This window comes from Pygocentrus nattereri, chromosome 17 (genome assembly GCF_015220715.1).
Source record: "Pygocentrus nattereri isolate fPygNat1 chromosome 17, fPygNat1.pri, whole genome shotgun sequence".
Lineage (NCBI taxonomy): Eukaryota > Metazoa > Chordata > Actinopteri > Characiformes > Serrasalmidae > Pygocentrus > Pygocentrus nattereri.
In genome coordinates this window covers 24,252,789-24,265,257 of record NC_051227.1, presented here as the reverse complement: position 1 = coordinate 24,265,257, position 12,469 = coordinate 24,252,789, and the positions used below count along the sequence as shown (strand labels likewise).

The 12,469-nt window shown below is 40.9% G+C and overlaps 2 protein-coding genes across 2 annotated transcripts; both read left to right on the top strand.

Moving 5' to 3' along the window:
- The first annotated feature begins 5,691 nt into the window (after window positions 1–5,691).
- LOC108418119 (olfactory receptor 2AT4-like) lies at window positions 5,692–6,678 on the top strand. Its single transcript, XM_017690107.2, has one exon. It carries the CDS (start codon window positions 5,692–5,694, stop codon window positions 6,676–6,678), a length of 987 nt encoding a protein of 328 aa, XP_017545596.2.
- A 2,731-nt stretch (window positions 6,679–9,409) lies between these two features.
- Window positions 9,410–12,354, top strand: LOC108433772 (olfactory receptor 2AT4-like). The gene is made up of 3 exons (XM_017708555.2): window positions 9,410–10,309; window positions 10,693–10,722; window positions 12,142–12,354. Exons 1-3 carry the CDS (start codon window positions 9,410–9,412, stop codon window positions 12,352–12,354), a joined length of 1,143 nt encoding a protein of 380 aa, XP_017564044.2.
- Window positions 12,355–12,469: the final 115 nt, after the last annotated feature.

Here is a 12,469-nt window from a genome sequence, read left to right as displayed (position 1 = left end):
CCATCGCAGGGCATCCTATTACAGTACCAATTCATTGACCTCTATAGAATGACCCATTCTTTCACAAATATTTGAAAAGGCAGATGGCATGTCTGTGTACTTGATTTTATACTCCTGTGGCTCTGGGACTGAATAAAATACCTTAATTCAGTGATTAAGATGTGTCCCAATACTTTTGTCCATATAGTGTAGAACAAATAAATATGACCTAAATATTAGACAAATGTCTTATCCGAAAAAAATGAGCTCATTAGTAAGTATGAAGTAACCAAAATCTATTATGAAAAACTTTTATGTCCTTCTTTTTCATTAAATTCTTGTTAATTTTAAATTATTGAGTCATTTATATTTTTGGTTTATTTATGTTTTGACCTGGCTTTAGTCTATTACCTCATATATTGCTTATATTCTTCAAGATCATGGATCATGGAGTCTATGGTACAGGGCTACAATTCCAAACCTTTATTCTAGGTTCTGGTCCTTAATTTTGCAAAAAATTGTAGTGAACTGAGCCGTTGATATAGCAGTTTGGCGACATAGTGTCATACGTACCAGCAACAATCCAAGACTGGACTTTTGAATTCATGATTTGAAAATCGCTGGTTTATGGCTATCATGTGTATTAGTATAGAACAACCAGCCATTAGGGGTGTACTTTGTGTACTTCTGGTGCCGGTCCCAAGCCCGGATAAATGGTGAGGGTTGCGTCAGGAAGGGCATCCGGTGTAAAACCTGTGCCAAAACTATCATGCGGATCACAAATATGATTGCCATACCGGATCGGTCGAGGCCCGGGTTAACAACGACCGCCTCCGGTGCTGTTGACAGCAGGGTGCCGGTGGAAATTGGACTACTGTAGGTCGAAGACCATCAAAGAGGAGAGGAGGAAGGCGGGTTAGAAGGCAGTGAGAGTGAAGGAAAGGCAGGAGTGTGGAGGTTAGAGTAGGGACTCTGAACATAGGGACAATGAGTGGTAAAGGCAGAGAGCTTGCAGACATGATGGAGAGAAGGAAGGTAGATATTCTGTGTGTCCAGGAGACCAGATGGAAAGGAAGCAAGGCCAGGAACATTGGAGGTGGATTCAAACTGTTCTAGCATGGTGTAGAGAGGAAGAGTGTCAGACAGGATCAAGAGCCTGAAGTTGGAGGTTGATGGTGTAATTTTGAATGTGGTCAGTTCATATGCACCACAGGTTGGTTGTCAGAGGAGAAAGAGGAATTTTGGAGTAAGATGGATGAAGTGGTAGATGGTGTCCCTAGAGAGGACAGATTAGTGATTGGTGCAGACTTTAATGGACATGTTGGTGAAGGGAACAGAGGGGATGAAGAGGTGCTGGGTATGTATGGTGTGAAAGACAGAAATGAGGAAGGTCAGATGGTTGTAGATTTTGCAAAGAGAATGGAAATGGCTGTTGTGAACACGTATTTTCAGAAGTGGGAAGAACACAGGGTGACATACAAGAGTGGAGGGAGGTGCACACAGGCGCATTATATCCTTAGCAGGAGATGCCACCTAAAGGAGATTGGAGATTGTAAAGTGGTACCAGGGGAAAGTGTAGCAAGGCAGCATAGGGTGGTTGTCTGTAGAATGAGATTAGAAACAAAGAAGAGGAAGAGAGTGAAGACAGAACCAATGCCTGATGGTTGCAGACAGTTCAGGGAAAAATTGCAACAGGCCCTGTTGGGCAGTGAGGAGCTACCTGAGGACTGGGAATCTACAGCTAAGGTGGTGAGAGAAACTGGCAAAAATGTGTTGGGTTTTTCATCTGGTCAGAGGAAAGAAGACAAGGAAAGTTGGTGGTGGAGTGAGGAAGTCCAGGAGAGTATTCAGAAGGAGAAGGCAGCTAAGAAAAAGTGGGATAACCAGAGAGATGAAGGATGTAGGCAGGAGTACTGAGAGGCTAGTCACATAGTGAAAAGAATCATAGGCTCAGGCCTATGATGAGCTGTATGAGAGGCTGGACAGTAAAAAAGGAGTAAAGGACTTGTATCGTTTGGCTAAACAGAGAGATAGAGCTGGAAAGGATGTACAGCAGGTTAGGCTGATAAAGAATAGAGAGGGAAATGTACTAGTGAGTGGACAGAGAGTGTTGAGTAGATGGAAGGAGTACTTTGAAGGACTAATGAATGAGGAAAACGAGAGAGAGAAGGACAACAGGGGGAGAGATAGTTGATCAGGAAGTGCAGAGAATTAGTAAGGTGGAAGTGATTGCAGCTTTAAAAAGGATGAAGAATGGAAAGGCAGTTGGTCCAGATGACATACCTGTGGAGGTATGGAGATGTTTAGGAGAGAAGGCTGTGGACTTTTTAACCAGGTTGTTTAACAAAATCCTGGAGAGTGAGAGGATTCCTGATGAGTGGAGAAGCAGTGTACTGGTCCCCATTTTTAAGAACAAGGGTGATGTGCAGAGCTGCAGTAACTACAGAGGTAAAAAGTTGATGAGCCACACCATGAAGGTATGGGAAAGAGTTGTTGAAGCAAGGCTAAGGCGAGAGGTTCAGATCAGTGAGCAGCAGTTTGGTTTCATGCCCAGAAAGAGTACCACAGATGCAATTTTTGCATTGAGAGTGTTGGTAGAGAAGTACAGAGAAGGTCAGAAGGAGCTACATTGTGTCATTGTGGATCTAGAGATAGCATATGATAGGGTGCCAAGAGAGGAACTGTGGTACTGTATGAGGAAGTCAGGTGTAGCTGAAAAGTATGTTAGGGTGGTGCAGGACATGTATGAGGATAGTGAGACAGTGGTGAGGTGTGCAGTTGGAGTGACAAATGGTTTCAAGGTGAAGGTAGGGTTACATCAGGGATCAGCTTTGAGCCCCTTCTTCTTTGCAATGGTGATGGAAAGGTTGACAGATGAGGTCAGGCAGGAGGCTCCATGGACCATGATGTTTGCAGATGACATTGTAATTTGTGTTGAGAGTAGAGAGCAGGTGGAAGAGAATCTGGAGAGGTGGAGGTTTGCACTGGAGAGGAGAGGAATGAAGGTAAGTAGAGACAAGACGGAATACATGGGTGTGAATGAGAGGGAGGAAGGTGGAAAGGTGAAGATGCAAGGAGTAGAGGTTGTAAAGGTGGATGACTTCAAATATCTTGGGTCAACCATCCAGAGCAATGGACCGTGTAGAAAAGAGGTGAAGAAGAGGGTGGAGGCAGGATGGAGTGGGTGGAGACGGGTGTCAGGGCTGATGTGTGACAGAAGGATACCAGCAAGAGTGAAAGGGAACGTTTACAAGACAGTAGTGCGTCCTGCTATGATGTAATGGTTTGGAGACTGTGGCTGTGTCTAAAAGACAGGAGGCTGAGCTGGAGGTGGCAGAGATAAAGATGCTGAGATTTTCATTGGGAGTGACAAGAATGGACAAGATTAGAAATGAGCAGATCAGAGGGACAGTGAAGGTAGAGCAGTTTGGAGATAAAGCCAGAGAGGCCAGGTTGAGATGGTTTGGACATGTGTTGAGGAGGAATAGTGGATATATTGGTCAAGCAATGTTGGAGATGGAGATGCCGAGTAGAAGGAGAAGAGGTAGACCTCAGAGAAGGTTTATGGATGTAGTGAAGGTGGACATGGAGATGGTTGGTGTAAAAGTAGGGGAGGCAGTGGATAGGGCAAGATGGAGGCAGATGATCCACTGTGGCGACCCCTAAAGGGAGCAGCCGAAAGAAGAAGAAGATGTGTATTAGTATAGAAATAAATTTTGTGCCAGTAATCAAGATGTAGAGCATTGCTGCTGTTTGCCTACAGCAGGGGTTAACCTAGATTTGACCTGGGACCAAATTCTCAAATAGCAGATATGCTTTGGTGTCATGATAGACGCTGATCTCTCCTTCGACACACATATATCTAATATCACTAGAACAGCCTTCCTGCATCTCCGCAATATCGCTAAATTAAGAAATTCATTATCTCTACAGGATGCAGAAAAGCTAGTTCATGCATTTATCACTTCAAGGCTAGATTATTGTATTGCCCCGCTGTCTGGATGTCACAGCAAAAGCCTTAACAAGCTTCAGCTAGTCAAGAACGCTGCAGCCAGAGTCCTCACAAGAACTAGGAAGTTTGACCATATTAGTCCAGTTTTATCAGCCCTGCACTGGTTACCAGTTAAATTTCGCATTGATTATAAAATTCTATTACTGACTTATAAAGCTCTAAACGGGCTCGCCCCTCAGTACCTGAGTGAGCTCCTCTCCCACTATGAACCATCACGCCTACTTAGATCACAAGGTGCTGGCTTACTACTGGTACCTAGAATAAATAAAGCTACATCAGGGGGGAGAGCTTTCTCATACAAAGCCCCCCAGCTCTGGAATAATCTTCCTGCCAATGTTCGGGAATCAGACACAGCCCCAATCTTTAAGTCTAGGCTAAAAACTTATTTGTACAGTCAAGCATTTGGTGACTAGTCTTCCCTGTCAGGTCTAGACCTGCTGGAGTCTACACTGCTCTGTTTTACTGTAATCTGTGGTCAGCCACTCTTTACAGTACTAACTCTGTTTTTTCTTCTCCTTTCTCTGCCGAGCTGATCAGCTGCCCATCCTGTGCGCCTGATGCTGTTGCCTCTACTGCCTTGATTGGTGCCGCTGCTCACCAGCCTTCTGGACCGGTTTGACCACCACTGAGCTTCTTGCTGTACAGCGCTGTGCAGTCCTCACCCTCAGATCTTTCTCTTTCTTTTCCCACTTTACTATAATACTTCTTACTAATAATGTTCGCTGTCCGGTGTCGACCGTAGGAGGATGGGTTCCCCTTCTGAGTCTTGGTTCCTCTCAAGGTTTCTTCCTCTTTTAGGGAGTTTTTCCTTGCCACCATCGCCGCTGGCTTGCTCATGGGGGCTCGGACCCGGATTTTCTTTCTTCTTTTCTCTTCTCTCTGTAATACTGATTGTTCTGTAAAGCTGCTTTGTGACAACACCTGTTGTAAAAAGCGCTATATAAATAAATTTTGCTTGCTTGCTTGCTTTGAGCTAGACTCCTGCCAAACCCAAAACCCTTCCTTTCACAGAAACTTTAACCAGGTCTCGTACAAATGTTAAAGCTAAAGCTGCCATATGTAGCATTGAACCCAGGGTGGTTGTACCCAGGTACAAATTCCATACGAGGACAAGTTGGGACCAGAGAAGACTTGCTCATTAGATGGTTTGAACTCATGGGACCCTTTTTGATGATCCCAGTACTGGAGAGTTGTCATTCATCTGAGAATTACTAACTTAAAAAAAATGAATGTGCATCATATGATGATGTCAACAAGGCAGTCTTAGAAAGTTATAAATAATCATTTTAGATTTGCTGTCAGAGGCATTCATCAGCCAGGGGAAAATACACAAGAACTTCCCTCAATAAGCAAGGTTGATGCTACCCAGTAAACAAAAGGAATTTTCTTTTCTTAGAATGGCTTAAGTTGAAGCATATACATTTAAGGATTTACTTCGACTGGAGAGGTACATTTTTGCTTTACTGACAAACTAACTGGAGAGTTGTTTAGTTAATGTTTTATTTTTCTTATGTTTTCAGTATTTGATTTTAAAATTGCTTTGTGGAATCTTCAAAGTTAAATGTGTATGAGTTTCAAAAGCTGTACTTTACTTGAACACCTCTGTATATGTGAAAATAATATAATAGTAATATAATAGTTAAATAATACTTTCTTCTATACACCAGGCTGCACTAACTCTTTCCATCCATCTGGTCATCATGCCTGAAGGAAACATCACTTCTGTGAAGAATTTTTTCATTGTGGGCTTTCCTGGGCTTCATTCTAACTACTATGGCATTGGATCTGCAGCTATGTTGGTTGTCTATTTGTGTATCTTGCTGGGAAATGGAATATTTCTTATATTGTTTGTAAGAGAAAAAATGCTCAGAAAACCTATGTATTACATCATCATAAATCTTATTGCATGTGATGTACTGTTTAGCACCACCACATTACCAAAGATTATTGCTAGATATTGGTTCAATGATGGAGTCATCTCATTCCTAGGTTGTTTTATTCAGATGTATTTTGTGCATTATTTTGCTTTGACTAATGCGTTTATACTAGCAGTAATGGCCTTTGATAGATATGTGGCAGTGTGCAATCCTCTCAGATATACTAATATTATCAATGACTCCACTATCATGATCTTATGCTTTGCATCTTGGCTAATAGCAAAACCCTGTGTCTTAATGCTGGCAATCAGAGCATATCCTCTTCCTTACTGTGCTGCCAACACAATCATTCAATGCTACTGTGACCATGCAGCCATCACAAAGCTCGCATGCACTGATCGGACACCTTATGGGTTTCCAGCTTTTGTTTTCGCAGTGGTTTTGTTGCTTGTACCTCTGGCTTTTATCTTATTTTCCTATTTCTCTATTATGATGGAAGTCCTTCGAATCTCAACCACTCAAGGACGGCTGAAGACCCTCTCCACCTGCAGTTCTCAGCTCATCATAATTGCCCTCTTCTTTTTACCCAGGTGTTTTAAACATATGGCCCCTTACATTGGTATCAGCTTCAGTGCTGACATAGAAATACTCATTATTATGTTGTACAGCCTACTGCCACCCATGATCAATCCACTCATCTACTGCTTAAGAACTAAAGAAGTGAAAGAAATCTTAGACAAAAGTTTAGCCAGATCAACATTTCTTCACTTTGTGCAAAAAAGGGTGGATGTGTCAACGATATGCAACTGATTTTTAAGGATATTACAAGGGCATTTCACTGAATAAGGTAGACCTATGCTTTTCTTTTTAGAAGCGCGGAATGGACAGACTGGGGCATGGGACCTAATTAAATTCTGTGGTGAATAGCATACAGTCTCTTACAGTGTTCAATATTTTTTTACATTTATGGTGGAATAGCTTTGTAGAGTCATCTAAGCTAAAACATCTTTGTGTTTGTACTTTAATGGGGGGGGTGCTTTATATCTTATTTATCGTCAGAAAAAAAGTCTTATTGTAGCCTTTTAATATCATCTTATATAGCCTGCTGTCACCCATAATTAATCCACTCATCTACTGCTTAACAATAAAAGAAGTGATCTCTTTGCATTGTTTAAAAGGGGAATATTCTTTATCACAATGCATTTCTACACTCTACACATTATATGACTTCTGAAAAGACATGAAAAGGGAATATTTACACCAGTCGGAAGCCACTCAAAATCTTGTGTTGTCAGAGGTTAAAGGGAAGTCAAAAGTCAAAGCTCTTTGTGATCATGTGCAGAAAATGCAATACAGTTTATACTTCAACAATACAACACAGTGACAATATGATCCAGTGAGAAATGACAACTAAACAGAATTAAACATAAAACTGAACACTGCATAAATACATACAGTTATTATACAATATCTCAACAAGTTTTATACAATTATAATGTATTTAATTATAAGTATATAATGTAATTATAATGTTTTTGAGAAGTTGCTTCATTTACACTGTTCAAAAAAATAAAGGGAACACTCAAATAACACATCCTAGATCTGAATGAAAGAAATTTTCTCATTGAATACTTTGTTCTGTACAAAGTTGAATGTGCTGACAACAAAATCACACAAAAATCATCAATGGAAATCAAATTTATTAACCAATGGAGGCCTGGATTTGGAGTCACACACAAAATTAAAGTGGAAAAACACACTATAGGCTGATCCAACTTTGCTGTGATGTCCTTAAAACTAGTCAAATTGAGGCTCAGTATTGTGTGTGGCCTCCACGTGCCTGTATGACCTCCCTACAATGCCTGGGCATGCTGTCATGATGTCCCAGATGTGCTCAATCGGATTCAGGTCAGGGGAACGGGCGGGCCAGTCCATAGCTTCAATGCTTTCATCTTGCAGGAACTGCTGACACACTCCGGCCACATGAGGTCTAGCATTGTCCTGCATTAGGAGGAACCCAGGGCCAACCGCACCAGCATATGGTCTCACAAGGGGTCTGAGGATCTCACCGGTCATGCTGAAGGATGTTGCAGGCAGCAGACCGCTCTCCAGGGCGTCTCCAGACTCTGTCACATTTGTCACATGTGAACCTGCTTTCATCTGAGAAGAGCAGAGGGCGCCAGTGGGGAATTTGCCAATCCTGGTGTTCTCTGGCAAATTCCAAGCGTTCTCCACGGTGTTGGGCTGTGAGGACAACCCCCGTCTGTGGAAGTCGGGCCCTCATACCATCCTCATGGAGTCGGTTTCTAACCGTTTGTGCAGACACATGCACATTTGTGGCCTGCTGGAGGTCATTTTGCAGGGCTCTGGCAGTGCTCCTCCTGTTCCTCCTTGCACAAAGGCGGAGGAAGCGGTCCTGCTGCTGGGTTGTTGCCCTCATACGGCGTCCTCCACATCTCCTGGTGTACCGGCCTGTCTCCTGGTAGCGCCTCCAGCCTCTGGACGCTACGCTGACAGACACAGCAAAACTTCTTGCCACAGCACATTGATGTGCCATCCTGGATGAGCTGCACTACCTGAGCCACTTGTGTGGGTTGTAGAGTCCGTCTCATGCTACCACGAGTGTGAAAGCACCACCAACATTCAAAAGTGACCAAAACATCAAGGTACTGAGAAGTGGTCTGTGGTCCCCACCTGCAGAACCACTCCTTTATTGAGTGTGTCTTCCTAATTACCAATAATTTCCACCTGTTGTCTATTCCATTTGCACATCAGCATGTGAAATTGATTGTCAATCAGTGTTGCTTCCTAAGTGGACAGTTTGATTTCACAGAAGTTTGAATTACTTTGAGTTATATTGTGTTGTTTAAGTGTTCCCTTTATTTTTTTGAGCAGTGTATAAAGGTGCTATGTTTGTGTAATTATGTGGAAACTAACAGCACTATGAAAACTGCTACCTTAATGTTATGACCATCCCATCATTTAAACTAACAAGAGAACGTAGACACATGTATCCATAGAGGTCCTAATGACTAAAAAAAATGATTAGGATTGAAAAATTGGTTTATGAGCAAAGCCAAAACTAACTGGCTAGTCATATGAGAGAACCAATGAATGAGAAGGTGAACTTTTTCATACAGTAATTGTAGTCCTATTACATCATACATAAGCCTCTGTAGGTACTGTACAAAATTCCCCTCACGCCCTGGTCATGTGAGATCTGTATCTGAAAAATATAAATAAATTTTCCCAGATCATGGACACACCAGTTCCTGATGTGCTATGCTAATGAACAATCTGGGTAAGGAGAGAGCACATTGTCATTTACTTATTTTATCAATTACAAGTAACGTTAATTTTACAATCTGTAAGTATTGGAGAGATGATGTAATATATATTTGATCTAATTAGATATCAGATATTAGATCTAATTACATTAAATCTAATAATAATATATTACCTATCACAAAATATTTAATTGTGTTGATGCACAGAATATCCATTATATGCCACAATATTTGCATTTTTCGGACGTAAACCCATGATATCAATGGGAAACATAACTTTTGTGAAGGACTTTTTCATCGTTGGCTATCCTGGACTTAACCCTAACTACTATGGCCTTGTATCAACAGCTATGCTTTTTGTTTATGTGTGCACTTTGATAGGGAATGGAATGTTTCTTTTTCTGTTTGCAGGGGAAAAAAGTCTCCATAAACCTGTATATTATTTTTTTATAAGTCTGGTCATTTCTGATGTTTTGTTCAGCACAAGCACTTTACCAAAGATCATTGCCAGATACTGGTTCCAAGCTGGGACCATTTCATTTTTAGGTTGTTTTATTCAGATGTATTTAGTGCATTACTTTGGAACAGTCAATTCATACATATTGGCACTAATGGGCATAGACCGATATGTAGCAGTCTGTTACCCACTTCAGTATCACACTGTTATGACAAATAGAAATGTATTCATTCTGAGCCTGGTAGCGTGGGTTATGGCTAGTCCCAGCAACTTAATGCTGGCCATTCGAGCTTACCCTCTCCCTTATTGTGGAGCCAACACCATTTTGCACTGCTACTGTGACCATGTCTCAATTACACGACTTGCGTGCACTGACAGAACTCCATATAGTTTTCCAGCTTTTGTTTTTGCCATGCTAGTTTTGCTGGGATCTCTTGCCATTATTGTCTTCTCCTATACCTGCATCATTGTAGAAGTCCTAAATGTCCCAATTGTTGGTGGGCGACTGAAGACTTTCTCTACTTGTACTTCTCAACTCATCATAATAGGTCTATATTTCATACCCAGATGTTTTTATTATTTGAGTGCCAACATTGGTATTACTTTAAATCCTGATTTGCAAATAGCTATTGTTACATTTTATAGCTTGCTGCCTCCCATGATCAACCCCCTAATCTACTGTTTAAGAACACAAGAGGTAAAGAAGATTTTGATACGAAAATTACAAAGGAATCAAGTGAGCTTGCTGTGATATTTCTGTGTAAAATTAAATGTTTGGGTTCATAATCAGCTCTGTCAATTTGTTACTTTTATAAGGAAAGCAAGTTTTGACCCTCTGTACACACATATATTTTGTAAACCTCCTGGGTCACAGAGGAGCTGGTACCTACGCCAGCAGTCATTGGGAAATTTAGACCATCTGTACAGGTCATTTTGCTTGTCTGCATATCTGTGTATTTAAAAAATGTACAGATGTACAGTTGTGTACAATTGTTTGAACATCCCAGGTCATACTTTATGTTGTCTATCTGTGTGAGTTTTGTTTCAGTGTATAGTTTCTATTTATTGGCTGACTTTTAGATTCAGAAAAAATATATAATAATAACTTTTTCACAGACCACATTTTCTGTTTAAAGAGCCACAAACATAATCAATATGTATTGATCACAGTAACTCAACTTGTCCATTAATACATCTAATGGGACTAAATATGCTTGAAGATTAACTATGTAGAATCAACTGTATCTATATCTAGTCCTGCAGATCTAGAGCTACAAAGATTGAATTCAGAAACAAAAAAAGAGAAAAGAACAAAAAAATATTCTCCTGTTATTCAAGTGACCTACATACAAAAGGCTAAATGCAATGTGTTCTGTCTAAGCATAATTAAATAATGTAACTTCAAACGAGTATGTCCAGAAAATGTATTAGTTGTGAATGAAAAGAGGAATGTGTGGAGATCAATATTATTTACAATGATAATATTTATATTAATATCTCAGTCCAACATTTTAGACATATTATCTGAACAGCTATGACTTATATAACAAATACATTTCTTGCAACAAACCCTGCAATTTTATGTACATCACAAGTAACTTTAACTTTAACTAATCATTAAATACGAACGTTCCTTATATGTATAAATAAATATACTGTTTTTTTCTTTTGCTTTACCTTATGAAGACAAAGCTTTATTCCAAGGTTATACTTGATGCCAAGCCTTATGACCTTCATTTCTGGATTTACTCTAAGACTCAGGATATGCATTAGAAAACACTTAGATGAGAAACACATTAGAAAAATGTAGGTCTAAAGTAAAAAAAAATCCAAAAAATGTAGAAATGATAAACTAACCCAAGGAGTGGTTTCATTACCTTTAAATAGCCAGTATGTAGGCAGGAAATATGTTCTTATCTGTTTAGTCACCATGACAAATTAAGTGAAGACTGAATGTAGGACAGTAGCTATTACAGAATAGCCATTCTTAAGTTCTTAATCTTATCCTATCTTCAGATAAGAAAATATTATTACAGAGACAGCCTAACTAGATAAACTTTTATAATACTTTTGAAATAGTTTTCATATATAATGCACTACTCAGTTTATCTGTTATATGTCATAAACCTACCCTGTAAGGGTCCAGCTGGCCCTGTCTGCTGCCAGCAGAGGGCGACGGTAGCCAGGTATCCAGCCTGCACCACCTGTTGCCAGCAGAGGATGGCGGAGGCAAGGAGCCACGGACTAGTTAGGTTCAACTCGACACACCTGCGGGCTCCACTACTTAAGGCTGCGGCAAATGGCAGCATTTGTCACAGCTTTGTAGAGGGGTGACTGGTACGGTACTTAGTCTTGTTTATGAAAAGAAAAGAAAAGAAGACTGAGAGAAGAAATCACCCCCAGATCTAAAAGAAAGAAAGAGGACCACAAAGAGAAATTGTCCCAAAACTACTTAACCCACAAAAGGCTTGGGCTTCAAACTGCTCACAAACACTCCCAATAGCTCTCCTTACTCCTTTTTTTCACCAGTTTTCATTTCTGCACTTGGGTCCAGAATTTGATCCCATCAAATCTGCCCTGCAAAACCAGTGTGCTGTTATTAGCAGGCATGAGCAGCTGTTGCATGACATGAAGCAGAAGCTGACCCTTCTGGTCAGGGTGCAGACTGAGGGGGTTCAGCCTGCCAGTGCTGCTGCTGCCACTCCCGTCTTAGCTCACACTCCTCCCCCTCTACTGATCTGAACCCCATCTGGGGTAATGCTCTCATGGCCAATCCAGGGAGATATGCTGGGGACCCAGAGACCTGTAGAGGATTTCTCTTGCAGTATTCTCTGGTGTTTGAACAGCAACCCTCCTG

Bases quoted from the DNA above. Each gene is read 5' to 3' on its own strand.
- LOC108433772 (XM_017708555.2), top strand. From the start codon at position 9,410: ATGATATCAATGGGAAACATAACTTTTGTGAAGGACTTTTTCATCGTT. The intron at 10,310-10,692 runs GTAAAGAAGATT...GCTGACTTTTAG, and splicing joins ACTGTTTAAGAACACAAGAG to ATTCAGAAAAAATATATAAT. The intron at 10,723-12,141 runs TCACAGACCACA...TTTTTTCACCAG, and splicing joins AATATATAATAATAACTTTT to TTTTCATTTCTGCACTTGGG.
- LOC108418119 (XM_017690107.2), top strand. From the start codon at position 5,692: ATGCCTGAAGGAAACATCACTTCTGTGAAGAATTTTTTCATTGTGGGC.